The sequence below is a fragment of the Gossypium hirsutum genome, chromosome A12 (assembly GCF_007990345.1).
Source record: "Gossypium hirsutum isolate 1008001.06 chromosome A12, Gossypium_hirsutum_v2.1, whole genome shotgun sequence".
Classification (NCBI taxonomy): domain Eukaryota; kingdom Viridiplantae; phylum Streptophyta; class Magnoliopsida; order Malvales; family Malvaceae; genus Gossypium; species Gossypium hirsutum.
The window spans coordinates 102,859,524-102,887,055 of NC_053435.1; the positions used below are offsets into that span (position 1 = coordinate 102,859,524).

Consider the following 27,532-nt stretch of genomic DNA (forward strand, 5'->3'; position numbering starts at 1 on the left):
AAGCAAGTGGCCACAAAGAAATGCTCATCCGTCAGCAACTTGAGTAACATTTTTTTGTTGCAAATTCACTTGTGCAACCGTCTTTTGCTGAGTATTGCTTTTTCAAATTCTTTGATGATGTCTCATCTTCTGATATTTTTTAAATTGTTTGTCTGACTTTTTCCAGCATTTGAAAGGTGGATGACCCTTTCTTCCACAGTGTTTGTTGCAGATTTTGTTCCTGTATTTGTAATGGATGAATCAAAACCCGAATTTCTCTTCTTGTTCTTCTCATGTTTCCTTCCCTTCCCTCCTTGATTATATTGAGCTTTCGTAGCTAATGTACTTAACAGACCCTTCAGATCTCATGAGCCTTCTTTGCTCTTATGGTTGCAAACATTCATCAAATCTACCAAACTAACCTTTAACATATCTTTAGTATTTTCCAACGAGGAAATGATTACTTCAATTTTTTCTGGAACAGTTAGAAGAATTTTTTGAACTAATCTAGAACCAGGAAATTCAAATCAAAATAATCTTTGTTTGTAATTCCAAACAATTTGTCAAAGTACTCCTTCACCGTCTCAGAGTCATTCATCTTCTGTAGTTCAAACTCTCTAATCAGGTTCAAGATTTTCATTTCTTTAATCCTTACATCTCCTTCATATTCCTTCAAAGAATTTCATTTCTTTAATCCTTACATCTCCTTCATGAAATTCCAAACTTTTTACTCCTTCAGGAAATTCCAAACTTCAAAAGCTAACTTCATTGTCATGATTTGAGAAAAAATTCATATTCATATGAGATTACAGAAAATATTCATATGAGACTACAGAAAATAACATAGCTCTTGCCTTTAATTTTCTTTATTTCTTCTCCTTGTAATTCTTGATTTGCGCCATAGTTGGATTGACAGATAATGAAGGAACTCCATAATCTTCCTCCACAACTACTTATAGATCATTTGCTTCTAAATGAGCCTTCATCCTTGCTGCCCAAACATGGTAAAGATTATCATGTGCAAGTGCAAAAGAAATTTCTGAATCCATAGAAGACAAATTTTTTCATGGCTCTTGATACCAATTTGTTGGAATAAATTCAATCTTTTATAATAAAATTTTGCTGTAACTTGAAGAAAGAAAGATAAAAAGCTAGGAGAAAAGAAAGGTGGAAATAATTGCTAGTTGATTCACACTTTTATTGAGCTGAGGTGCTGTTTAAATACATGAAAAAATAACCACATCCTAGAATCAAGCAACTACCAGATTTTATGATCAACAATCTCCTAAAATTAGCAACAATAATGAAACAAAATACCAGCAAGGTTATTTTGACTATAAATCTTGCAGCAGCTGAAGCACAACTTCAACAAAAACAAACCAGTCACGTGGTGCCATGGCATGATGAATTAGGGCCATTGATGTGAGGAGGGAAGGTGGAGATGCCTTGTTTAGAGAGGTCAGCTAGCACAGTATCAGTGGAAGGAGGCTTGAGGCCTAAAGGCAAAGGTAACCATGGCTTGCTTATTGCTTCTTTCACAACCTTGTCGATTACCTCCTCTGCCTGCAGTGCATTCAAACACAAATTAATCACAGGGTTAAAACAAAATTAGTGAAAATAAAAGTGCAATATCAGATGAAGACACATTGTAGCATACCGGCTGATGTTCAACAGAATTTTGAGGCATGCCACTTCTGTTATCCATGGTGCCAGAACAATGAAATACAGATGCATTCTGCAGATTCGCAAAATATTACAATTCATTCATATACTTATTTGCTTTTCTTTTTTTTAAATTCTAAAAAGGGTCATTGTATGTATACCTGATAACTACTCACTTGAGTGAATGCAGAACTATATCCATGAGGTGGGGGCATAACAGGGCAGCCCCACGCATCGGCATGCGCCTGAATAAAAAAAAATGATCATATATCAAATATGTAGCTGCATTTCATATCTCTGTCCAGGCACTGTGACATACCGGTTAATTGAGTCAGCCAAGTAGTTAAAAAAGTTGAAATTGTAGACCCTAATAAACTCACCCCTGGATATGGCTTCCAATGCCAACTTTCAGTTGGTTGCCACAAGGGGTAACCCTGTGAACCCCACATTTGGATGCTGGATGGTGCTCCCCACATGGGATAGAGTGGACCAACTGGGACATCATGATTTGAGTAATGTGGTGGGAAGGCTATGATCGGTTTATGTGGATAACAACTCCTTTGGGTTTGATCTCTTTGTGGCCACCTTCGATTATCCTCCTTGGGCAAAATATGTTTTCTATGCATTCTATATTTCTGCTTCACAAACAAAAGGCGAATCATTTTATTCACCAGTGCTCAAGGCGAAGAGAAGAAAAAGAAAAGGGCAAAATCTAATCGTACTGTTATTTAAAACAAGGTAAATTTCATGTATATTGCAATGTCTTATGATGACTATCTAAGCTTAGCTAGCATAACAAAGGAAATCATTCTTTTTGAAGCAAAACTGTAACCAGAACTAAATTTTCAACAGGAAAAAGGCACTTTTATTATAGAATCAGATTGTGTATCCGGAAGGCAAAACTGCTACCAACCTGTAGATGACTAGCAACATTATGCCTAGTCAAGCCTTCTACTTTCATCAGCTCTAGTATTCGAGAAGGGATGGCTTGATCTATACCTAGTTGGTCCACCGCTTGTACAAATTTCTTGTGGAGTGCCGGTGTCCAGTCTACCTGAAAATTCAGACCAAAAAGAATGTATTTAATATCTACACCCATATACAATTGTATGACAAAATTACTTAACCATAAATATTCAAACGAAAGTAGTAATCAAGAAAAGTTTGATGGGAGCCCTTTATCCAAGTCTATGTATGCTATAACCCATCCAACCTACTTGTTTCAACTTTTTCCTTGTTTACAAGAAAGTGTTAGCCCGAGGACTTGATCTTAGGCCTTATATAACAAAGGAGTTAAGAAGAAAAAGACAACATAAGTGAATGCTATACTTCTTCCAAAACTTTGTGGTGTAATCTAAAGAAGTGGATAATGATAGCAAATAGTGAGATGACAAAGCTGGAAGTAATGTCTCGAAATATCAAAAGTAATCACCTAAAACTTCAGTTTTGAACAGAAACAAGATGGATTTTGGAATCAGGTGATGATAGAATAGTGATTATCAAATACTCTCAGTAAGCATGTTTCCTTTGCTGGTATCTGATGAAATATAATGGCTGGACTACTGGAAAAGTGTAAGATATTCTGCAAGCTGAAGGGAATGTTACCATAAGTTTGAGTAAGGTTCTATGCATTTTAGAAACTTCTTAAATGTTGCCTATAAAAGATGACAGGGAATGACTTTTTAAGCTAGATTACCTTTGACTTTTTTCGATTAGCTTTGTTCAGACAAGAACTATGAATACCAGAAACTGTACCAGGTTTTACAGCAACAGCTTGAGAATTTTTGCTATTTACTCCGTTTTCTGTTTGAGAATACGTGGTGCTCTCACCCTTGGTACCATCAACTAAGTCAGCCTCCTCTGTCACCATGGTATCCCTTGGTCCCAGAGGTTGGCCAACTGGTATAGTTACTTCAGCAATTGTATTGTCACTTGTAGTTTCGACAGATTTGGATTCTCCATCCTGCTCACTGCTCTCTTTTTCAATCGAGCAGTTAGCTTGATCTTGGCAATCTCCATCTGCTGACAACCTCCCTCCCTGTTCTAGTTGTGGTGTTGATGGAGCTGGGTACTTATCACTTCCTGTTGATGGCTCAGGGTCATTTTCATGAATCACAGATGCATCTTGGGTTTTATCCAAGTCTTTATTCTTAGGTTCTCCGTTTTCCAATTGTAAGTACAACATTGAAACCAAGGATTCTTTAACAGGCTTTACTGATTCAGACAGGTCAGTCCCCACAGAATTGAATGCCTGTACATGACTAATAAAATGAGAATTTCTATAACAAAGTGCTTAATGGACATTTACATGTAAATTCCATTGTTATTCAAGCAGTATCCAGATCAACCTTACGAACCACGTGTTGCCATATATTCCTTAGTTTTTCCTCAGACAGCGGTTTCTTAAGAAACTCAACTGCACCCAGCTGAAAATAAGTTGTCAAAACATGAGTTAGCGATAATGGCACGTGGCAAAGACTCAGAGAACCTAGGCACACTATATGACTTCAGTCAAGAAGACTTGTACATGAAGGTTTAAAGTTTCTGAAAGCACTGAACTTCAACCAAAAAATCCAACGTTTCTCAACGGAGAGTAGAGTAAGAAGAAGAAAAGATTACGACAATTAAGAGTCTAAAATTCATTTGAATTGACAACTTGGACAAACATATATGTGCAGAAGAAAATGCATGTAAACTGCTCAGTGTATGGTAGGATGGAATAAATCTTACCGCTATGCACTTCATCATGGTGCTGATGCAATGAATGTTTGAAGTCACTGAAATAAAAATGACTTACAACATTATTAGGAACTAGAAAATATGCCCAACAACCATAATTATGATCACAGATGCCAATAAAAGTTTATGTCCAGGGTGATAAAACAGAGTTTCATATGCTATAATTTGAAGATCTACAGCAAAACAAGGTAGGTGTAGTTTCTGAACTTACTAATGGTAGGCAAGTTCTTTGCAGTTTCAAGAAACTTAAAACTCCCATTCTTTTTGTTTGTATTAATCTGCATCATACATGCTGTTAGTATAAAGTTACATGCAAATGACCAAAGCAGCGAAGGATTACACTATTTATCTTGATAATGAAAGGACTGAATAGATATTTATATTAAAGCTTTGGATGAAACAATTAGTACCATGTTGATAGAAATGCGGTGGCTTGCTATAATTGAATTTTTATATATAACAAAGCAAGAATAGCATATAATATTAAAATTTCTAGTAAGCAACTAGTACTAGTGCCAATACAACAATCAGATAATGCCAAAGATCTACCGTGTTCTTACTACAAATCATCAACATTTGAAATATGCATTTTAACTGCTTTTCCACCCCACCCCCCAAAAAGAGATACTTTTTGTAAAAAACCGTCAAAGTCCATTCATTACCTCTACAATGGCTACATGGAAGCTTTCAGGTCTACTTGAAACCGCAGAAAGAGCTTCATTTTCATTGCAGAAGGTATAAACTGCAAAAGGCACAATAATTTTTATTATACATTCAATGAGACATATACAGGGAGAAACAGAGAAAAAAGGAGATAGAACTAAAGGCCCCAATTAAAGAAACTATGAGATTACTATGAAGATAGAGTAAAAACATACCATTTAACCACCATTTAAAAAAGGAAACTACAAAGAATATACTTGCATTTTCTTTTTATAATTTTATTTCACTGAAAACAGGAGATCTTAAAGGGGGAGAAGATAACTGAACTGAAATGGGCATCCAGAACAACTTAAATCTGAAAACTGATATACCATTAAAAGAAAATTTCTATATTTATGGGAGAGTGAAACTAATTCAGAAAATTGATCCCTTGTTATAGAGCTCATGACCACAAAGTTTCCAAGGTTTATTTATGGTTTCAATCCAAAGCCAAACTTCCAGAAAAAAAAATACTAATTTAAAGCAAAGGAGCAATAACAGTTAGAATATATGCTTTGAGGACAAAGATGGGGACCAACATAGTTAAGAGAAAAAGAAGAATAATGTGAAGTGGATACCCCAAATGAACTAAAAACTTCTAATTCAAGTAAAAAAGGGTGGATTCTAACCAATATAGTCCATTGCCTCAAGCTTTGATTTTAACTCAGCAGCAGAATTGCTGTCCTCATCAAGGAGAAGGACCTTGAGACCCTTTGGAAAATCCTTCCATTCTGATAAATCATTTGTAGTGCAAATCATAGCTGGCTTGGCATCCTTTCTTAGGCAACCGACAAGTAACGCAAATTGCTTCTTATCAAAATCAGATTATTTCTGCATAACCACAACAAATTTCCCATAAACAAATTTCTTATCTTGATCTAATCATCAAAACTGGTTTTCATCAAAGAAAAATACAAATCCCTTCTTTTTTCTGTGAAGCAAGATTAAAGCAGACTATGCTATAATAAACTTTAAGACAAAATTCAGCCAAATTAAACAAGTTTATCGTGTAATATAGTTAATGAGAACGTATTTTTAAGACCCTACCGCAAATGCAAAGGTTTTTAACTGAAGATTGACTCATAAAAAGGGGTGTAGCGAACAGAAATACCTTATTTAAATTCTAATGCATGATCGGTTTACAGTTTACCATGCATGCAGTATTATATATTATTGATCATTTACCAAATCAAAACACTTCCTTAAACAGATAATTATCTGTATAGTAGCTATGAAACGAGAATTAAGAAAGATCCTATCCTTTGTGCAATTACAAGTACTAGTATTTGAAGACAAGAAGTAGACAAAATAACCCATTTAAGATATCCTTAAATGCAGCAGAACATAGCAAAAACAACGGCCGAATTGGGAAAAGATAAACAATTTGTTAATAGAAAAAAAGGAATGGGAAGCATTTGAAAGTGAAAATACCCGAAAAATAGATGAACACAACAATGTTAAAAGACCATTTCATGCATGCAAGAAGAAACATCAAATAAGCCCAATATTATTGCAAAAAGAAAAAGAAAGAAAGACCCACCTCTCTTAGTCTCTGAAAACGAAGTAGCATGCAACAAAAGAAGAATATTACCAAAAAGAGAGGGAAGGAAAAAATACCCCAGAAAGAAGCTACTGGAGAACGACTAAGTCGTTTAGGGGATAAACAAGATTTATGGAAGATAGATAACTTTCCATTTCTCCTCTCAAGTCTTAGTTTTTTGAACTACTACAAGCTCTTTCCTTTGGCTCCATATAATTTTTGTTTGGCCCTACTGTTAAATTTGGCACCAACTTTTATCGGTGAAAATCAAATATTTTAAAATAGTCAAATAAGTATCAAATTTTAGGAAAACTTTTAGGAAAATAATCAAATAAGGTTAATCTTTTAAAATAAAAAGTGTTTAAATAATTTTTTATATATATTATGTTTTAAACACATATATGGAAAACTCTGATTTGAATTATTTCATGAAGGTTTATCTTTTTATAATTTTTTTTTTGAAAATCTTTAAAAATGTATTTTTAAAATTTTAATATTAGGCGAGTAATTCTTAAAAAAGATGTTTTAACTTTTTTTTCGGAATTTTAGTGGAAAGTTGGAAATCATTTCAACGAATAAAATTCGATTTAATTAAAAAAACTATAAAAAAAATTAAATTTTGAGTTATTTTGTTTTTTCGAGTTAACTCGATTAAATAATTTGAGTTTCGAGTTCAAGTTGAGTTAAGTTTTAGGATTTAAATAATTTGAAGAACAGTGTAAATACATTTTTGATCCTTATCAATTTTAAAAATGAGTAAATTGATCTTTTTTACACCAAAAATTACAAAAAAAATTAAAATAATTTTAAAAAATTCAAAGTAATTTTTAAAATTCAAAATAATTATAAAAATTCCAAAATTTATATTTTAAAAATTATAAAAATTTTAAAATTTTCTAAAATAATAATTTTCTAAAATTTTCTAAAATAATTATACTAAAGTATTTTTTTCTTATTTTGCTTTGAAAAAATTTTGTTTTGAATTTATGCTTTAACATGAAATTAATTATTAGTTATATTATAACAATATTTTAATTTGACATGTTAAATTTCACTTAATTTGCCTCGACTTGAATTTTATTTCACTCAACTCAATTCAAAAAATTTCAAATCGAATTAGAATAATAAAATAAGACTCATGAACTCAATTAATTTAAAATTTATTTCACTCAATTTAATCCAACGCTCACCCGTAATTAAATATTAGTCTCCAATTTCTTATACCTCACAATTGCATCCAAACTTCAAAATGGGAGGTTTATTTTTCTAAAGCTTTTTTTTTATAATAAAAATTATTTGTATTGATATGTATATGTTTTAATAATTAAATTTAAGTATTTTTATTGAATATATATTCGAGCTTTCAAATTACAAAACTCTTTATTCAAAACTTGGCTCTCGGACAATAAGCTCAGTAATTAGTATTATTTTTTCTTTAGCAGTTTTCTTGTGACCACCTCAAATTTAAAAAAAAAAAAAAAACCTTCAATCTTTTCCACTTTGTCTAATGAACCACCAAATGTTACCACATGTTGTGTTTCTTCTTGTCTTTTTTTATTGGAATTGTTGTTGGGTGCATGTAATCTAACATGATATTATTACAAAGTTTCTTATGTATTCTCCAGCATGTTTTCTAGTCCATGTTGGCACCAAATTAAAGTGAATATTCATGTTTATGGGCGTTTTAAAATGAGAATCAAATCCCAAATATTAATTCAATTCATCTATTTTATATATATATATACAAAGAAGATTTATTATGATTTAACATGCAGAAATCTTGTCATTTAAAGGATTTGTCCCATCTTCATTCCACATTACCTACTATGTATCCTCTTCTAACTACTTCTTCGATCTAAATTTATAATAAAAAATGAGTTACATTACATTATTTGTCATTAAACTATGGATAATTTTTTATTCTGATCACTTAATTTACGGTTCAGTTATTGAAACTATTCAAAAAATTTTATTTAAATCACTTAACTTTTCAAGATAATTTATTTAAATAACTGAGTTGTTAAGTTTATTTTTTAAAAAAGTTCTGCTAATGAGCTCCAAGTGACATTCGATGACCGGTACACATCGACGAATAGAAAAATATACTTTAGATCTTTAGATCTAAGTTGATCTGACGGTTAGTATTGGAGATCGAAGAAAAGAACTGTTTGAATTTTGGTCCATAAATTTGTTACGTTCAAACTATTTTATGAAAAAAAAATCTAAATTATACAAGATAACGAGAAAAAGAGCTTTCAATTGGAGTAGGTAATGTAAACAGAAAAAACCATATAAAATCGATTTTAATAATTCAGTGACTTAAATAAAAAAAATTAAATAATTTAATGATCAAATTATAACTTTAAATTTGTGGGTAGATGAATTTCATTTGATGAAAATTCTTGGAATTATGGAACTGAATAATACGAGAAAACCTATTTTTTCTTAAAAGATCAGCTAGTATCCATCATTAAATTGGTGAATTGCATTGTCTCTAGGTGTGTCGGTTCAAGCTAGGAAAGGTCACCAAAGTTCGTAACACATGTAGGAGAGAGATGGGGTGAATGGGAAACAATATATATTGCCCAAATCCTTTTCCTACTTAATTGTTCACCACACGATCGTCATTTTTCTCTTGCTATATGGGTCATTGGACACTGTTGAAGCTCGGGTGGTCGGCAAAGAGGTGCAAACTTGTGAAGAAGCCCACAGATTTAGAGGAGATGATGATGATAAAGTCTGGGATTTAATCAAGACCACAGATTTGATCCAAATGTCAAAGCGGAATTCATGTAAATATTGTTTACATGGTTTGTGTTTCAACTCTGTTGTAGTTGTTGGGGATACTTTTTTCCTCGATGAAAGGACACAACGAAGAATGACTTGTTAAAGTTTGTCTTAAAATTAAACTTTTCTCTCTACTTTTCCACTTTATGGCTTGTTCTAATTGGTAGCTAAATCTTTTTGGGAAGAAAAATGCAGTTTAACTGCTTTAAATCTCTTTCTTAAATACAGATAAAACTTATTTACTCATCAATCATTCACTTACCATGAAAGGGGGCGCAACGTGTATTGGTGCAGAGAGATGGATGGTCAAAATCAAAGGTTGATTACCAGTAAAATCATGTGATTGCTTGCATTGATCATACATAGCTGAAACAGACTTCTTTAGATGAACATGAAGTGGCCTACCATTAGCCAATTGAGCAACAGCAGACAATAAAAAGTGACCACCATTCACCAACTCACACTGAGATCAAAGATGGGTTATCCATTTTATGCTCGTGGAGTGGTCGGTGTAGCTGTCGGCCACCGGAAACTAATAGGTTGGGCCCAATGACATAGACCAATCGGGTTATATAACTCATCTCTAATCAGTGTTCAGGCAAAGTGGGATGCTGATTGTTCAGTACTTAGCCAAGGTCAGTAGGAAAACTTCATTTTGCTTTGCCTAGCACCATTATGAAAGTCTCTTTCAGCATCATTAAAGACATCATTTTATCAACAACAATTGTTAAGCTTGTTGGATGTAATAATAAAATACATTACACTTTTTTTAAATTTTCTAAACAACCACACTAAAACGACAAAGAATACCTTGTTCCATAAAATAACAAAGTATGTGCAGTACTTGCAATCGTGAAGTTACTAGAAGCAGAAGCTGAGATCAACTAATTGATTCATACAATTATCTTTAAATCGAGTATCAAATTCAAATGAAAGCATGTGCTGAGAAGTAAAATGATAAATAGAATTGTTTATTGTCATTCATCACTATGCTTTCTTGTATCTTGACATAATTATTTGGGCAGCTACACAAATAATGTAAAAAACACAATTTCCTCCCAAAATCACACAGGATTACAAGCTAACATAATTGTGTATATTCTCTACATAGTGAATAACACAATGTAGCAACTTAGGTATCTTTTTGAGGGTTGTTGATCGGAACTCTTTAGTCCCTCTGTCTGAACCAACTTCATCATCAGTTCGAGATTTTAACCTTTGCTTTTTAGTTTTACCTTGAACTACTTGACCTGTTGATGTTGGTTTATTCAGCACTGGATGTACTGTTTCCTTTGATACCACCAACCCAGTACTGTTTAACTGCAACTAGAATTTTCTCTGGCACAAGGGGACCATCCTCGTGATCATTCATCTTGGTGTCCCATCTCATGCCTCCAGCAATTTTCCTAACCTTGTTTAGGACATCGACATCATCCCGGAATATCACAGCTCCTTCAGGCCGTAAAATGCGATCCATTTCCAGAAGGATGTCTTCAAAGCTACACCTGTATAATCATTTACACATACCATAAAATTGATTAGAAACTATAGATAATGGCATCCCAAGAACGCATTCAGCATACAAAGACTTCCCTATTCCACATAATGCCATTGAAATATAACTCTTCACTTCATAAAAACTACCGTTTATTATTTTTTAATTTTAAAAGGCTTAAATGATGCAGCATGGCTACAGTGGATGTGTATATTGAATTATATGCTGAATGACAACTTTGATTCCTAATGAAACATGGCACATTGGAAAAATATGGATAAGAGACTTACTTATCTTGATACAAGCTAAAGACACCATTAGCATGCATAAGGTCATATGTTCTTGGATACGTAGAGAAACCTTCGCACCTGTCACAAATAAGAAATGAAAATGTCACAAACAGTGCCAGTGGGGTTCGTTTCTGAAGTTTCTAAAGTTATATTCAATGGAAACAGGAGTAACTAAGAAATATGATATGACCAATTATTTCCAATGCCTGAAACTGTCACTAGCTCTGCACGTGCAAAGTGTTCGAGAGTGTCTTACCTAAGCTACTTCCAAGCTTCTCCTTTTGGGATAACAGTATCAATTTGAGAAAGGCCTTAACTGATGTGCATTGAGTTAAACTCTATAGCAATTTATTTAACAACTAACATCACATGTCCAATATCAGGATGGTACCAGTTGTTAATAAATTATGATTGGAGTACATACATAACAAGTCCTAAAATATATTTCCCCGAAAAAGTGTCTGAGACTTTCTAAGAGAAGTCTCATAATCAGGCTGTCTACTTTCCATTGGTTTCCATACCACAAGAAATAAAATATTTGAGGTAAACCTCCTTAATCTACTTCCCTATGATAACGGCATTGCATTTAGGATGACAAAAAATAAAAGGAAATCCAATAACTACGGATCATAAGAAGAATGATTGAGACATACCAGTCATGATATATTCCAATTAGACCTCTCTCATAGATCACACCTAAGGTGTCCTTGCCAATTGTGGGCACAACATTCATCACCCAAGACTTGGGTGATTCGAGAGCTGCTGCAAATCCTCCAAGACCAGCATTCATGTCCATCACGTTTCTGTATCTTGCAGTACCAATCAATCTATTTATCCTTTTGTAAGCATTTACATGCTTCTTCCAAAGCTTATTGTCCTCTTGGTAAGTTTCAACTGAGACCCCCTCAACAAGTCCTTTGGATATACGAGGAGGGACAGCAAAAAGCCTAGCTGGGAACTTCTTCAGTTCCCCTCCTGCCACTTCACTTGCACTACTTACCTTAGGGAAAGGGGTTATGCATGTTTCCATTTTCTTGTACCTAAAACATGCCAAATAAAAGAGAGTTAAAGTGACAATAGAAAAAGAAAATAACAATAAATTTAGAGATAGATGAGTCAGTGGAAATGAAATGAAACATAATGGTGCGCATGCAGTTAATATACACCCATAACACATTTAACCCAATACAATTTTCTAAGAGATGATAACTTGAAGCAATGAAGAAATAGCAAAACTCTTATTGACTAGCAAATCAATATTAAATAGGAAATGCAAATATAAATAAATGAAACTATCACACAAGTTAACTCACCAAACATCATCTGAACCCCTAGGTTTACACATATTGGCAGAATTCCTGCGGCAGGATTTGTCATTAACTTTTTTCCTAAAAATAGCAATATCTCCCTTCTCATATTTTTTCTCCCAGCAAAGTTGTTCAGCTAACTCTTCAATCTTTTTTTGCTCAGCCTTAAGATCTTCCTTAGTTCGCTTCCAAATTTGGTAGTAGGTCTTCCAATTAATTGGAGGGCCAGACAACACCCAGTATCCACCAGGCCTCAGGACTCTATCAACTTCCATTAAGTACATTCCATCTAAGTAAACAGGCACACGTGTAGAAAGGTTATCAATTTCCTGGTAGTGTTGAAGTTCAACGTTGGTTTTAGAGCATTTAATTCCAACCTCTAAACATACTTGATTAATTAATTAATTACGTGTAAGCAAATTTCAACGGCTAACATGTTCATTACTACCACTTACCATTTGCAGTCCATGGTATTAGGCATCGAGAACACTGAGCCATATCAAATGCTCTTGTTGGATATGGAAGATTAATGGATCCAAGAACACCAATTACAGCAGGCACACCTCGCTCCAGTGCAAACTGAACCTGTGCTTCATGATTGTCCCGAGGTGCAAAAGACATAGCCAGAACATTTCTCTTCAGCATGTAGGCACCCCAACTTGCAACCTACATTAAGATTTTTTGTATTAGTGCAGGTGGCTTATATTGAATAAAAATGCCAAAATGGATGCCCTGATGATGATTGTTAGTATAAAGACAAAAAAGAGTTTTGATACAGGCAGGCCGTTTTGAACAAGATACCACTCCAATAGGATAAACATTATATGTGATGACTAAAACATAACAAAAGATGAAAGAATAAATTATAAGAGAAATGGAAATTAATTAGAAAAAACTTACATGATCCTAAACAACAATTCTGTTCCTATGGGGCATAACATCTATGGGGAGGTTTTATTAAGTAAGGAATAAGCCTTTTTTTCTTTTTTAGGTGATGAGAGTACTAAGCCAAGCTGGTTGAATATTCCATGCCTCACTATGGTATATCCAATGACTAAAAACAATGCTCATATAAACTATTTTATGGGATTCAAATAATTAATAAGCTCACAGTTCTAAAATCAGTAACAAAAAATAAACTACATTGTAAAATTACTAAACACCTTCTAACCATTAATCCTAGAACATCCCCCCCCCCTTGGCACGTGGCACAGAAGTAAACACATGCGTAATGGCATCATTAATTCTGAAAAGGAAAGCTGTATAACAGATTCTTGAAAATCAACTTACTCCACAACCAGTATCCAATGCTGTTCTGACAGAACCGTCTGCTATTGGGATGACAGAGGCAAGCTCATCAATATACGCATCTGCACCTTGAGGGAACATAGTTCCTCCTCCCGGAAATTTGAACACATTTCCTTTGAACTGTACCCAGTTCTGGACAGCCTTCTCAACTGTTAGGCTTTTGTGAGGAACATTAGCATAATGGACATAGTCACGACTCTTTGGCCATTCAAATGGTGTCATATACCCTTTGGGTGCTGGAATGAGACAGTGTAGTTTTTCTTCTTCAGGGGGACAGTGTCTTTCCCGGTAAATCATGTTATCCCTGGGAAACTTCATGGCTCGGTCTTGCTCTTGGCAAGGGGTGTAATCAGTGTATTTTACATCACACGGCTTAAACACCTGAGCTTTTGGTTTGGAAGGCTCAACAATCTCTACATCGTTGTGATGTGTTTCAAAGTTCAAATTTGTGAAGATACTGCAGTCTGCCTGCTTTGTCACTTCCAATGCTATACTATCTCCTTTGCCGAAACCACTTCGCTGCCATGCTCCCAGAATGTAGAAGAAACAGCACAAACCAATAACAGCAAATATAGATAGTGGGCTCCGTTTTTTGTTGCCCGATGGATTGTGCTTGGATACCATGATTAGAGTGGGAACCCAAAGTACGCTGTAATAGAAAGTAAGTACAAGTAATGCAAAGTTAAACGTGTAAGAGAAACTAATTATAGAGTTCCAATTGTGCAAGTATCATTATTAGACACAGTACACTTGCTTCAACCAATAACGACCAAAAAAATGTAGAGCCAAATATGAAAAAGTGGCAGGAGATAAAATATTTTCAAAATCCTATGAGTTCAGATAAATTCTAATCTCAAGCAATGACAGATATAAGCAAAAGTAGTAAATAAAGTAATCAGAATTTCAACTTTGCCACTGATAACTTTTCAAAATAACCAAAACCAACTGAAACAAAGGGTTTCATGTGAAGCTCATCAGCAGCGGTTAGGTATATTCAGAATTGAATGGCCTTAATATATGATCTTTGATATATATAAAGCCAATATATAAGTATGATTCTAATCATTTAGTAACTTTAACAAAGAGAGCAGTGAAACCTAATCTCAAGACTTAACTATACAATCAAAGGTTTTTTTTCTTTTTTTTTTCTTTTAAAGCTCTTAGACTTGCCTACTGTACTTCCAACAAGCTAAAAGTTCTCTTACACTTACCGATCTACTAATGAACAGTAAAAAATGTTCAGTTGTTTATAAATTTCCATAACATAGACCCTCAGATATCAACTAAACAACAGGCATTTTCATCTAACCGATCTTAACAAATTCACCTTTATCTTTCAGCTGAAAACACAGACAGAAAAAAGAAAACAGAAGATAGAGTTAACGACACAGATCCATTCATTAAAAGAAACAACATTTGATAGGTCTACGCAGAACAAACAATGAAAAAGGCAATAAAAGTAGAACAAAAACTTAAAAAGCTTAGAACTTTGAAGTAAAAAAGAAGAAATTTGGATCAAATAAAAATACCCAGAAGAAAAGAAGAAAGAAAGAACTCCAAAGCAGAGCCCTTTTGGCTGAGTATGTGAATCTAGATCTCTGAAATACAAAATGAGTGGAGACTATTATAGTGAGAGAGTGTAAGGATTAATAGAAGACGTTGGCTTTACAGTGAAGGGAGTCTTTCCTTTCCCTACCCCCTAAAAAAACAAAGGTCAAATTAAGATCTAAATTATGACTTATTTTAAATATCGTATAATAATCATATTTTAACCCTAACATATTCAATTACATTGGCAAATATGAAGAAAAATTAGATAAACAGTTTGGATCATAATAGTTGTAAATCTTTCCCTATGCCTTGACCATATAAGTTAAGTTAGTATAAGCACACAAGTCGGTGGAGACCAGTACATCTTGTATTTATATCTATTTATTATGATACTATATTTTTATTTTACCAAATTTAAGTCTGATATGCATATATTTATTCCTTGCCGACACTAAAAGAGTACAAGATGTATGCATACACAAAAAGTACAGAATTTGTGATTTATAATCTGTGGATTGAGATCTAGATTGAAACATGAATACACAAACATTTTCCTCAGATTTTTGTTCAACTAAAAAATTTATTAGGCAGCTTTGGATTGGACCCACTTTTGTCACTATGACCGACAGCTGATAATCATTAAAAATGGAAACGGTGCTTGGTGCACATGGCCGCATTGGTGACCACTTTGTCTTGGGAATCTCTACTGAAACTAAGAAACTTTACTGAGTTTGGTTCGATCATGTTTCAAGTAATTTGCTTCTTCTCTTTCAGTTGAAACTGAAATATAGATGACTGTTTTTTAAATTTAAAAATAGTGAATAGGATAAATTAAGTTAATTATTTAATTTAGATAGATAGATTTTATTTCAGTTAATTTTTTTTAAGTTATTGATTAGGATAAACTCTTAAGAATTTTTTAGATAAATTTTATTCCAGTTTAATTAAAATTAAACTCTAGTGATAAGAATAGAAAGATAATTACTCTTTTACTGATTAGGTTTCTTTGATGGAGTTTTAACTCTAATCAATTTTCTAATGAAAGAAATAATTTGAAATTTCTAAAATATAGGCATTTTCTGGATCAAGGATGGTTGAAGATAAGCTTTAAGCTATTTTGCGTCTGTTCAATTTTTACAGTATGTTACCTGTTTGATCTCAGGCTCGTGCTATGAGTGCCAGTATGGTGTTTGATGATTTGTCACGCCGAGAAATGAGAAAACCGAGTTTATGAGATTCTGATCTTTGCATTTGAAGATGACGGGTGGAATGAAACATTCACCGAGATTCTTAAATTTTAAAAAAAAAAAGAGGCAACGCGCATAAGAATAATGATGTATTTTCTCATTAGCTAAAATTGCAATAATCACTAAAGAAGAGTCTAATGTGAACACTCGACATGCTTGCAATCGATTTTTCATCGTCAAAAGACGACACGAAACTGGGGAGCGTCGGATCCCTTGGTGGACAGAATCTCCCAGCGGCAAGGCTCGAGCTTGTCGGACACGGGGCAGAATCCGGCTAACGTAACCTTATCTGCAGTAGCGGCTACGGACCCGAACTCGAATACCGTAACACTCTCGGATCGGGGAATTTCAACTGCGCCGTTCATGCCCGGAACGGGTTTCGGGGTCTCATCGGACTTGGGTGCTGTTTGGGAGGTTTGGAATCACCTCTGAACCAAGATAGAAGACCCATGACCGTGCTGTGCGTGCTTTTCGATGGCCTGTAGGGAATTTTGGAGGACGCGAGGATTTTATTACGAGATGAAATTGGAAACTCCGTAAAACGCAGCGTTCTATTCTAACATCATCTTCTTATTTATTTTCATTATGTTTTTGTGCATCATAAAACAGCAAATATGCTTTTTATTAAATTTGTGTGATTAAATATTTATTTCCATGTTTTATATGGATGAAATAATAATAAATTTAAAAAAGTTGTGTCATTAAATTTTATTTTGATGGTTTTATATGAATCGCATAATAATAATAAATTTAAAGTGGTAATTATAATGAGTATTTTTATAATGATCTTGTCAACTCAAGATAATGGAAATATGATAGGTTACATGAGAAGTCACCACCACTTGCTATAAATTGGGTGGTTATTAGAAGATTCGTCTCTTGAATTAACTCTTTGATCAAGTAGGATGTATCTCGTCAAAAAAAGCTGGAAGATACTATTATTCGTTCCTTAGGTATTTAATTTAATTTAGAAGATGATATTTTAGATAATTAAATTTCAAACAGGTTAAATTATTTCGTACATTGATTTATAATGAATGATAATGCATTTTATCACAGGCATCATTTTTATGCATCCCATAATGATAACTTGATAGTAGATCCACCACATTAACGCTACTTGACAAGACAATAAAAAAAGAGTCAACTCTCTAATATTATAGCCCACATTCTGTCACCTTACTCTCAGCCTACCTCCACCACCACTATCTTTATGCTCAATATCTTTCGACTTTTTGTCTAGATAGAGTGAGTCAAAATCCATCAACTCCACTACTCCTCTCATTACATCTCCTGTAAGATTTTAACCCAATTATATAATTAAAAGTTTATCATTATAAATTGAAAATCTGTTAGGGTTACAAACATAAAAGTTACACTTAACATTATAGTCGTCATCACTTAAGGTTTGCTAATTAAGGAAAAATGTCCAACGAGAGAAATCAAATTATTAAATATTCTTTTTTGTCAAATCTAATTGCTAACTTTAATTCCGCACTATGTACTAAACTTACAAAAATTATATTATCCTAAAAATCTTGAAATCGATTTTTATGTAATGTTAAAGATTTAATTTATATAATATTTAAATTTTAAAGATTTTACATCTTCTTGTGTTCATGCCACACAAAAAAAATATGGTAATCAATTCATTTCCATAAAAAGAAATTATACTTTTTAGAGTTTTTTTTTTCATTACAAGCAAACATTTCGATGTAGAAATGTTTGTTTTTTCTTTTTTAACTTCGAATGTATAAATGTTGTAACTGACTTAGAAAAAACGCCTCAATTAGACATGTATGCATGAATTTCAATATCAATTAGTTAAAATGTGAATACAATAACATTAGACATGCAATTTTCTTTTTTGCCATTATGAATTCATTCAATTACTTTTAAAACACCACTTGTTACACGTAAGACAAAGCAAATACTTGTCACAATATCCAACGGACACCGGAAGACCAAAGCAGTCACCTCAACGCCCACTACAAATTAAACAGTATAAGGATGAATAGATGGTAGTCCATCACCTCTCAAAACCTTCATTAAAGAGAATGGAGGTGCACGCACCAAATCTCCCATTCTCATCCTCTTTTGAGCTTGACCAGCAGTCCAATCTGACGCTTTATTAGCTTCTCTCTTGACTTTTTCTAAACAAAATCTCTTCCAGCTTTCTACCATGATCCTCAATAGATTGAATAAAAGGTAGCAACTTCCAATTTGTACTCCCACCAGCCCCTTTAATCTCTTTACACACTATATCAGAGTCAGTTTCCACAATGACTTTTGTTCATCTGCTCCTTAACTGCCCACTCCCCCCCCCCCCATAACTGCAATTGCTTCAGCTTCCTCAGCCGAATCAACATCAATCTTCTTGGCCACGCCTGCAATCAGTTCTGCTCTATCATTTCTCATTACCACTCCTATAGCAGCTCCACTCGTGCAAGAGAAAGCACCATCATTATTCATTATTAAATGTTACTATATTCTTCTTTTTGGTACGTAAATGTTATTATATTCATTATTTACTTAGGTAGTGTTCTTTTTCTTCTTAAATAATTTTATTAGAAAAAAATTAATTAGTTTCTTTCATTTATTAAATTAATAAGATTAATAAAATATTTGCTTCCAGAATAAGAAAGGAAATCAAATCTAGAATGTAAGTTATTATCTTTTTTATGGAATTATTGCTTTGACGTCCATTAATTTAGTTATGATGGCTGTCATTATGATTACCACCGATTTATTCCTATGATAGAATAGAATGCAAGAAATTTGTTATCTGTGGCTTAAAAATCCAAACATGAAGTATTAGGGACAAATAGAACATCATAAGCATAGACATTCAACAGAAGTGCAAAATAAGAAATATTTGAATACACAACATGATCATCTCATATGTATGAACCCTGAAAAAGAGGAAAACAAGTAGATGGTAGCATTAAACTTTTATTCACCCAAGGAATCCAAATTCCAAGACCGGAGGATTCCAGTTTATTGATAAGCAAAACAATTGAGCTTCTATCATGGAGTTTTTTAATTACTTCATGCCCATCCAAGCACTCCCAGTTTCAGCTTCCAAGCTCTCAACCAACCCTGCAAAAGGAAAAGACAATTAAAAAAAGGGAATTGATGTATAAAAAAAAGATAATTTTTCCACTTCATAAGAAGGTTTTACGTACTTGGAACAATCGACATTTGGTGAAATGGCGACGGGCAAAGTGATTCCACAATTAGAAGGAAGAGCCTGAGCTAATTGGTTATTGGGTTTAATATTCTTAGACGCTGATTTGATGCATTCACAAGCAGCCTTCTTGTCGGCAGACGACGAGGCGGCGGATGCCAGAGCGGAGGCTCCCGCACAACAAGCGGACGGTGGTTTTCCGCTCCCCTTCGTAAGATAGTTCACGCAAGGCCTCAGGTCCTTTATCACAACACTGCACGAAATGGCAGCGTTGGAAGCTGGGGCAATCAACAGCAGAAGCATAATAACACCCAGAGCCGAGATTTTGATTCTCGAACCCATCATTGTTCTTCTGTAAAAAAGAAACCTTTGGCTTTAATCAATGACTGCTACTTCTGATTTACCTGCATTTATAGGAAGCTTTGAAGGGCTATACTCATCGATCCAAGAAAATGAGTGAAAATATTTTAAGCTAATTGTTTCTTACACCCAAGTAAGTAGGTGTGTGCTTGATGAAAGTTTTAAGTAAACCAAAGAAGCCTCGCCATGTCGGTTCATGCAGCCCTATACGAAATAAGCAACCAGCATTAGGATTTTAGCTTCTTCTTTTTCTTAACAAAAAGGGTTTCGTGAATTGATAAAAAATTTATCAATTATTTACGATTTAATTAAGTAGAATTGATGTTTTAATAACCAAATCAATTGAAAGCTTTGTGAAATTAGCTTTTATATATTTTATGGTGAAGTGTGTGTTTGGTTAAGATTTAAGAATTCAAAGCTGGTGGAATTTGTACATTAATTCAAAGACAGGAAGATTACTTGCATTACAAGACTACAACATATTGAAAATCTATGGCTAAAGTTTTGCCATGAATGAACATCTTAACCAAACTGCATATTAAATATATATAATACTAAAACTACCATATATTAATGACTCACTAACAATAAAAACAATTTATCATTATTCATAAATTTTGTGAATTAAAAAAATATAAATTCAAAGAGTTTTCTCCATGTTTAGAATCTGATAGGGCACAATTTGAAATATTTTTTTAGAAAAAGAAACAAAAACTCTTTATAAATAATGTTTATCTTTATCAAATTTTTTTATATAACAACATTTAAAATAAAATTTACATATTTATTCTTAACTCATTTTGTGAAAAGTTTATTGAAAATATTCTCAAAAGTTTTAAAATACTCAAAATTTGTTTAATAAAAATATTTGATATATTTCAAACATTTTAAGTATTTTTGAAAAAAGTATTTTAATAGTTAAATATCGGCCGTAGTTATTTCTAGAGGCTAAAATATCGGTGCATGTTTTTTAGGTGTCGATACTACACTATTCTAGAAGATTTTAAAGACAATTTTTCACATTCACAACTAAATGAAGTGAAAATATATATTTACTTTTTTTCATATTTCTCTTGTAATTTTTTTATACAAGCCTTATTCATTTTTCTTAAGAGCTTACACTTTATAAACAATCACTTGAGGTGTTATTTGTTTATATAATTTTTTTCATTCTAAATTAAGAGGGTTATTAGTTATCGAAGAGGTTTTTAAGTCTTAAAAAAATAGTGTCTTGAATAGATAAGAATTATAAAGATTGTACATTGGTAAAGGTGACAATTCAAAGTTGTGAAGAGAAATTTTTCTTTTTTTAAAAAACAAAGGGATGAACAGAAATCTTTTAATAAGTAAAGTTAATAATAAATTGCAGATAAAATTGTAAAAATATGTCAAAATTTTCTTTTTCTTCTTTTAGAAATGAATTTTAAATTTTTAATTCATATCCTTGTAGTTTTGAACTAACAGACAATATTTCATAAGCAGACGTGATATTTTTGAGCTAACAAACAATATTTACTAAGTAAACAAAGGAAAGAAGAAAAAAATTGACTTTGCCAATAGAATGTCCTTTGAACATTTTTTAGCACAAAAATATTCTCAACAATATCTTCTAATAGTATTTTTAAAAATGATAAATTAATTTTTGGATAAATTGGACCATTAGTCATTAAACTATGAATAGGTATTCGTTTTGGTCACTTCATTTAAAAAGTTATAATTTGATCACTAAATTATTCGAAAGTTTTCATTTAGGTCATTGAACTATGCAAAAGTTTTTATTTAAGTTACTAAGCTGTTAATTTTTTTTAAAGCTCCGCCAGCAAGCTCCAAGTGATGATTCGATGATCGGAATAGTGGATCAGTACCTATCAACAAGTAAAAGAACATATCTTAGATCCAAGTCAATCTGATGATCAGTGTCAGAGATCGGAGAAAAAAATTGTTTGAATTTTGATTCGCAGATTCTTAATGTCCAAGGTTATTTCATGAAAAAAACTGAACTGTAGAAGAGAAGGGGAAAGAAAGCTTTCAATCGGTGAAGGCAACGCAAACATGAAAAGCCATATAACATCGATTTTAACAGTCCAGTGACTTAAATGAAAAGTTTTGAATAGTTTGATGATCAAATTGTAACTTTTTTAGTTAAGTGACCAAAACAAAAACTTACCAATAATTTAGTGACTAATGTTATAGTTTACCCTAAACTTTTTAAAATAAATAAGTTTTTTTGTAAATGAAAAATTATTATTTTTAGATTTAAAAAATTAAACAAGTTTTAGAAGTTTAAAAACTCCACTATGTGACAATGATGTTATATTTATGGTCTTAAAACTGTCATTTTAAGTCATTAACAACTGCTTTTCAAAATAAAGGCTAATGCGCGCCATCACTTTGTCAAAAGCCTCGCATTCTCTTCTTCGCTACTATCTCATCCATGTTCGCTCCCAACCCATTTTCTCAACCCATTTCCTCTATGTTCGTTCCTTTGAATCTCAATCCATTTTTTTAAATACTCATCACTCAAAACTCACGTTCAATGATTCACAACTCCTCACTTTGCTATCCAATCATCGTCTCTCGGAAGCTCGTAACCTGCTCGACAGAATGCCCCAAAGAAGCAACCATGGCCGCGTTATTCACTTAACTTCTCTTATCTCGAAGTTCTCAAGAATTGGTTTTGTTAATGAAGCCAAAGCGCTGTTTGAAATTATGCCTGAGAGGAATATTGTTAGTTATAATGCTATGTTGTCGAGTTTTATAAACTGTGGGAGGATTGGTGAAGCAAGAAGGCTTTTTGACGAAATGCCCGAGAGGAATGTGGTTTCGTGGACTTCGATGTTATGTGGGTTGCTGGAAAGTGGTAGAGTTCTTGAGGGAAAGAGATTTTTTGGTAGTATGCCTGAAAAGAATGTTGTGTCGTGGAATTCTATGATAGGTGGGCTGATTAAGAACGGGGATTTGGACGAGGCAAGGTTGATTTTTGATGCAATGCCGGTCCGTAACATAATTTCATCAAACACTATGATTTATGGGTATGCTGAGAACTGTAGGATGAAAGAAGCTAGAGATTTGTTTGAGGTAATGGAGGATAGAAATGTGGTTACTTGGACTAGTATGATAGCAGGTTATTGCAGAGCTGGTGAAGTGAATGAAGGGTATTGTTTGTTTTGTAGAATGCCTGAGAGGAATATTGTTTCTTGGACTGCCATGATTGGAGGGTTTACTTGGAATGGTTTCTATGAAGAAGCCTTGTTGCTCTTTCTTGAAACGACTAACTATGAAATAAGACCAAATACTGAGACTTTTGTATCACTTGCTTATGCTTGTGCTGGAATGGGATTTCCCTGTCTTGGAAAGCAGTTACATGCTCAAGTAATTGTTGCTGGATTGGAGTATGATGATTATGATGGCAGGTTATCTAGGAGCCTCATTCAGATGTATTCAATATTTGGTATCACGGACTTTGCATATTATATATTTAACAAGAACTTGAATAACTCTTCAGTTCAATCTTGTAATGCTATGATCACTGGCTATGTTCGCACTGGACAGTTGGAAAAGGCTCAATATGTGTTTGATATATCACCTATTAGAGATAAGATCTCGTGGACTTCAATGATTGATGGTTATTTAAGCATTGGTCAAGTTTTTCAAGCTAGTAATTTATTTAACAACATGCCAGAAAAGGATGCAGTTGCATGGACAACAATGATTTCAGGCTATGTCCAAAATGAACTTTTTATAGAAGCTACCGCTTTATTTTTGGAGATGCGGGCGCAAGGTGTTTTCCCTTTGAATGCTACATATTCTGTTCTTCTTGGAGCTTCTGGAGCAACCGCAAATCTTGATATGGGGAGACAAATCCATTGCATGCTTGAGAAAACACGATATGAATTTGATTTGATTCTTGAGAATTCCCTTATCTCCATGTATGCCAAATGTGGGTTAATAGATGATGCATATAACATATTCTCAACTATGGTGTCTCGGGATCTGATTTCATGGAATTCAATGATCATGGGATTTTCTCATCATGGACTAGCAAATGAAACTCTAAGGGTTTTTGAAGCGATGCTGGAATCTGGATGTCACCCAAATTCTATTACCTTTTTGGGTATTCTATCGGCATGTAGTCATGTAGGCCTTATCAGTAAAGCATTGGAATTATTTAAATCAATGAGTGATATTTATCGAGTTGAACCTGGTTTAGAGCATTATGTTAGTATAGTCAATCTGTTGGGCAGAGCAGGGAGAGTAAAGGAAGCAGAAGAGTTTGTCAGGAGTCTACCTTTTGAACCAGATCGTGCTATTTTGGGGGCATTACTCGGCGTATGTGGGCTCAGTGAGACAGGTGCTGAGATCGCTAACCATGCTGCCAGGAAACTGCTTGAGCTGGATCCAATGAATGCACCTGCCCACGTGGTTCTCTGCAATATATATGCAGCAAGAGGTCTGCACATAGCAGAGCAGAAATTGAGAAAAGAAATGGGATTGAAAGGAGTAAGAAAAGCCCCTGGGTGTAGTTGGATACAGCTGAATGGGAGAGTTCATGTGTTCAAGTCTGGAGATAAACTTCATCAACAAGCAGATGAAGTTTTATTACTTTTATTTGGGATTTCTGACAAATCATGCAAAAGTATTTCACCCAGGCTTTGATGTTGTTTGATAGGATTATGGAAAAAGGCAATATTAGACCTAACAATGCTTCTCTTGTTAGTACCTTCACAACATGTGCGGAACATAAAATTAAAGGTCTTTTCCTTGATTTTATGGATAGTGCTGTTTTCTACAATGACTGCTTCAAGAAATTTAAATCTTTATTAAGAAACATAAAATTTCATTAGTCAAAGATTACATAAGAATTTTACTTGCTAAAATTTGTCACTCCTTCCTTGACACAAAATAATAAAATATATATTGTAACCAATTAAACATAATGAAAGAACATATTTGAGGAAACCTAGAAACTTATTCTTTTAGGTGTGTTGCTAAAACAAAGAAATGAATGACTCTGGTGCAGATATCTAGATATCAATTTGTACTCCTGTGTCATATGTCTCTCCAGCTTTCCAATTTTCTGGTATGTTGTTAACAGGAACAATCCAAGATTCATCTCCGTCCTCTCCGCTCAATAACATCCTTAAAGACAATGGACCACTTGGTGGTGAAGTGGTTGTCCATACTGCTCCATAACTCCTATCCAAGAGCTTGCACACAAAGTTTTGGGTCTGCAGATATTAGGAGTACCCGATTTTGTAAGTATTTTATTCACGGAAATTTATGGTCTGAAAGAGCATATTACCTCACATAGCTGCACAGCTGTGATATCCTTATCCCCTTGTTGATACCATAGGACAAATGCTAAATAGTAAGGGTAGTTGCTGTTCTCATCTATCTTGATAGTAATATTTTTGTTGGGGTAGCTGCATGAAACACTGAATAAACAGAGCGGAGGAATGAGTAAGAGATCCATGATTTTGTATATATGATACACTTCTAGATTATTGAAAGTAAGGTGGATTAAAAGGGGAAAAATGACATGCTCCTCAATATAGTGATGTCTTACCGCCTATATTCAATGTCAACAACTCCAAGGGCTAATAGAGATGCAGCTGCATCTTTTGTCTGAGCCATCCTACCAAAGGCTCGTCTGCTCAGGATAAAGTCAGTATTGGGACCTGAGCCTTGATCGGTTATAACCACGGTCACACCTTTGTCTGAGCAATAGTGGCTGTTGGTGCACCTCACCTATTATAGCAATAACGGAAGAGCAGGTTAGGTACTATTTAAGCATGTGAAAGGATATCTATGTTATGTTTCATGACATATCAAGGCAAGCCTTTCTTTAATACCTGGTAGCAATCACCACAGCCTACACCATTACGGTAGAGATCAGATGCTGCTGATACATCTCCACCATTTATTGTTGCTCCAAAAGAACCAAAACCGCATGCCCCCACTGCAATTCAGTAAAGAAAATAAATGAGCATGTATGTTTGTATTATGCACGAGCACAACACAAGTACACATTCCTTGCATTCTCTTACCATCTGTTCCATGTTCATCAGAGTTTGGGTAGTAAGCTGCTCGCGAATGGATGAAAGTCGTTGCCTCTGTTGTCAGAAGCAAAGTTGTTAAAAGGATCAGAAGGGATGGAAGAGAGAGAGCCATAGAGGATTCAATGAACAAAGATTACAATAAAAGCAAAGAAGACAAGGTGGTAGTGCATGGAACAAAGGGGTCTGCAGGCTGGTATTTATAGTGAAGCAAGCAACCAAAATATCCTAGTTTGGCAAGCCTTGTCAACTTTGACATTCTTTAAATTATTAGATTAAGTGGAATTCTGTTAGGATTTTATTTCATCTATCTTTGTACTTGTTTTGTTATTATTTGAAAACATCCCTCTGACTTCTCAAACTCTAAAGAACTTTTCCTTCCCTGAATGAAATTTCTTACAAGCATTTAGACAATAGTGTCATACAGGTGGACTATATTATGGTGTGAAAGATGCTAGTATATACATGTACATGTACATGTACATGTACATAGTCATAAACATATATCATATTAATCAAAGTTCTCCCGAACCGTCATTTGTAATGAAGATTTTGTTTAGCTTTTAATCGTCAAATGATACCCTAATATTCTCATTCACATCAAAGGAAATATTATATATAAAACCAATGTGTACATTTTGTTTGATTCTCTAAACATTTTCTAATTTGTACATGCAAAGCTTATTTGACCATGACAGCAGGTTATTTATCTTATTGACCTTTACTTACCTAACAAAAGAAATAGGGGGCTGAAAGTTGAAAAGATGACTTCAATTACTTTGAATGAGACTATAGGATGGAGGAGAGTTTGGTGCTTTTCCATAGTTTAAGAATCGTAGCTATTTTAGCCATTATTTTATTTCATGGGGTTCTCATTGGCTAATGACCACATGGTTTGTGATTTCTTGAAGGAGGGTGGAAGATGTAAAGCAAACACCCCCATCTCTCTACGTTTTGTCTCCCAGCGTGTTGCTAAAACTGTGAAGGGTTGTCTTCAAAAGAATGTAAAAGAAATAATATATCGTTTATATAATATAAAAAGAACTATAGCATATATGTATATAATATGCTTAGAAAACACACCACTAAAGTTTATTCATGATTTTATATTAGTCTTTGTAAATCCTTTATCAAACCTTTAATCTTGTAAGAGATTGTAAATATTTGGATTCGATTTAAGAATGATTACACTAACTAGTTAAATAGAGGTTAAGGTTTGGATTGGTAGCTGGACTGAAATTTAATAAAAGGTATATTATAATATATAACTTGTTTTCATAGGAAGGAATTTAAGCCAAGCTGGAAATTGAAAGTGTGATGAG

The 27,532-nt window shown here is 33.7% G+C and overlaps 5 protein-coding genes and 1 pseudogene across 11 annotated transcripts; 1 reads left to right on the forward strand and 5 right to left on the reverse strand.

Annotated features, from left to right (window-relative positions):
* Window positions 1-1,160: 1,160 nt before the first annotated feature.
* Window positions 1,161-6,884, reverse strand: LOC121211112 (two-component response regulator-like APRR2). Of its 3 annotated transcripts, none has more exons than XM_041083404.1 (12): window positions 6,623-6,884; window positions 5,712-5,913; window positions 5,043-5,122; window positions 4,592-4,658; window positions 4,372-4,418; window positions 3,990-4,067; window positions 3,338-3,892; window positions 2,555-2,695; window positions 2,022-2,276; window positions 1,803-1,886; window positions 1,637-1,714; window positions 1,161-1,542 (listed from the first exon to the last, which is right to left on the reverse strand). In XM_041083404.1, exons 2-12 carry the CDS (start codon window positions 5,839-5,841, stop codon window positions 1,363-1,365), a joined length of 1,695 nt encoding a protein of 564 aa, XP_040939338.1. In that variant the 5' UTR covers window positions 5,842-5,913; window positions 6,623-6,884; the 3' UTR covers window positions 1,161-1,362. The 3 variants fall into 3 exon arrangements, with proteins under 3 accessions (XP_040939338.1, XP_040939339.1, XP_040939340.1); XM_041083405.1 differs by having other exon boundaries at window positions 6,700-6,846; XM_041083406.1 differs by having other exon boundaries at window positions 3,999-4,067; window positions 6,623-6,840.
* A 3,480-nt stretch (window positions 6,885-10,364) lies between these two features.
* LOC107946720 (probable methyltransferase PMT14) lies at window positions 10,365-15,709 on the reverse strand. Of its 3 annotated transcripts, none has more exons than XM_041083407.1 (8): window positions 15,339-15,709; window positions 15,021-15,149; window positions 13,792-14,458; window positions 12,957-13,167; window positions 12,508-12,790; window positions 11,848-12,234; window positions 11,195-11,272; window positions 10,365-10,914 (listed from the first exon to the last, which is right to left on the reverse strand). In XM_041083407.1, exons 2-8 carry the CDS (start codon window positions 15,068-15,070, stop codon window positions 10,674-10,676), a joined length of 1,917 nt encoding a protein of 638 aa, XP_040939341.1. In that variant the 5' UTR covers window positions 15,071-15,149; window positions 15,339-15,709; the 3' UTR covers window positions 10,365-10,673. The 3 variants fall into 3 exon arrangements, with proteins under 3 accessions (XP_040939341.1, XP_040939343.1, XP_040939342.1); XM_041083409.1 differs by having other exon boundaries at window positions 15,137-15,149; window positions 15,339-15,698; XM_041083408.1 differs by lacking the exon at window positions 15,021-15,149 and having other exon boundaries at window positions 15,339-15,698.
* Window positions 15,710-16,683: 974 nt separating this feature from the next.
* Window positions 16,684-17,187, reverse strand: LOC107946721 (uncharacterized; annotated as a pseudogene).
* Window positions 17,188-19,421: 2,234 nt separating this feature from the next.
* Window positions 19,422-20,416, reverse strand: LOC107946719 (non-specific lipid-transfer protein 8). Of its 2 annotated transcripts, XM_041083410.1 has the most exons (3): window positions 20,282-20,416; window positions 19,793-20,198; window positions 19,422-19,706 (listed from the first exon to the last, which is right to left on the reverse strand). In XM_041083410.1, the coding sequence occupies exons 2-3, from the start codon at window positions 20,137-20,139 to the stop codon at window positions 19,697-19,699; spliced, it is 357 nt and encodes a 118-aa protein (XP_040939344.1). In that variant the 5' UTR covers window positions 20,140-20,198; window positions 20,282-20,416; the 3' UTR covers window positions 19,422-19,696. The 2 variants fall into 2 exon arrangements, with proteins under 2 accessions (XP_040939344.1, XP_016736644.2); XM_016881155.2 differs by having other exon boundaries at window positions 19,793-20,345.
* Window positions 20,417-22,498: 2,082 nt separating this feature from the next.
* LOC121211114 (pentatricopeptide repeat-containing protein At1g32415, mitochondrial) lies at window positions 22,499-25,387 on the forward strand. Of its 2 annotated transcripts, XR_005906485.1 has the most exons (2): window positions 22,499-24,906; window positions 25,250-25,387. XR_005906485.1 is itself a non-coding variant. In XM_041083411.1 (1 exon), the coding sequence occupies exon 1, from the start codon at window positions 22,531-22,533 to the stop codon at window positions 24,808-24,810; it is 2,280 nt and encodes a 759-aa protein (XP_040939345.1). In that variant the 5' UTR covers window positions 22,499-22,530; the 3' UTR covers window positions 24,811-24,921. The 2 variants fall into 2 exon arrangements, 1 of the variants encoding a protein (XP_040939345.1); XM_041083411.1 differs by lacking the exon at window positions 25,250-25,387 and having other exon boundaries at window positions 22,499-24,921.
* On the reverse strand, window positions 24,954-26,335 carry LOC107946717 (expansin-like B1). Its single transcript, XM_016881152.2, has 5 exons — window positions 26,202-26,335; window positions 26,007-26,113; window positions 25,721-25,902; window positions 25,457-25,589; window positions 24,954-25,382 (listed from the first exon to the last, which is right to left on the reverse strand). Exons 1-5 carry the CDS (start codon window positions 26,323-26,325, stop codon window positions 25,179-25,181), a joined length of 750 nt encoding a protein of 249 aa, XP_016736641.2. The 5' UTR covers window positions 26,326-26,335; the 3' UTR covers window positions 24,954-25,178.
* Between the last annotated feature and the right edge of the window lie 1,197 nt (window positions 26,336-27,532).

Excerpts from the sequence above, each read along its gene's own strand:
- LOC121211114 (XM_041083411.1), top strand. The coding sequence starts at position 22,531 with ATGCGCGCCATCACTTTGTCAAAAGCCTCGCATTCTCTTCTTCGCTAC.
- LOC121211112 (XM_041083404.1), bottom strand. The coding sequence starts at position 5,841 with ATGATTTGCACTACAAATGATTTATCAGAATGGAAGGATTTTCCAAAG. Across the intron at positions 4,419-4,591 it reads AAAGAACTTGCCTACCATTA|TGACTTCAAACATTCATTGC; the intron begins GTAAGTTCAGAA and ends TTTTTATTTCAG. Across the intron at positions 2,277-2,554 it reads ATGTTGCTAGTCATCTACAG|AAATATAGAATGCATAGAAA; the intron begins GTTGGTAGCAGT and ends TTTGTGAAGCAG.
- LOC107946717 (XM_016881152.2), bottom strand. The coding sequence starts at position 26,325 with ATGGCTCTCTCTCTTCCATCCCTTCTGATCCTTTTAACAACTTTGCTT. Across the intron at positions 25,903-26,006 it reads GCTGTGGTGATTGCTACCAG|GTGAGGTGCACCAACAGCCA; the intron begins GTATTAAAGAAA and ends TTGCTATAATAG. Across the intron at positions 25,383-25,456 it reads CAGCTGTGCAGCTATGTGAG|ACCCAAAACTTTGTGTGCAA; the intron begins GTAATATGCTCT and ends TAATATCTGCAG.
- LOC107946720 (XM_041083407.1), bottom strand. The coding sequence starts at position 15,070 with ATGGAAATTTATAAACAACTGAACATTTTTTACTGTTCATTAGTAGAT. Across the intron at positions 14,459-15,020 it reads TACTGTTCATTAGTAGATCG|CGTACTTTGGGTTCCCACTC; the intron begins GTAAGTGTAAGA and ends TTTCTATTACAG. Across the intron at positions 12,791-12,956 it reads AATACCATGGACTGCAAATG|ATGGAATGTACTTAATGGAA; the intron begins GTAAGTGGTAGT and ends CTGTTTACTTAG.
- LOC107946719 (XM_041083410.1), bottom strand. The coding sequence starts at position 20,139 with ATGATGGGTTCGAGAATCAAAATCTCGGCTCTGGGTGTTATTATGCTT.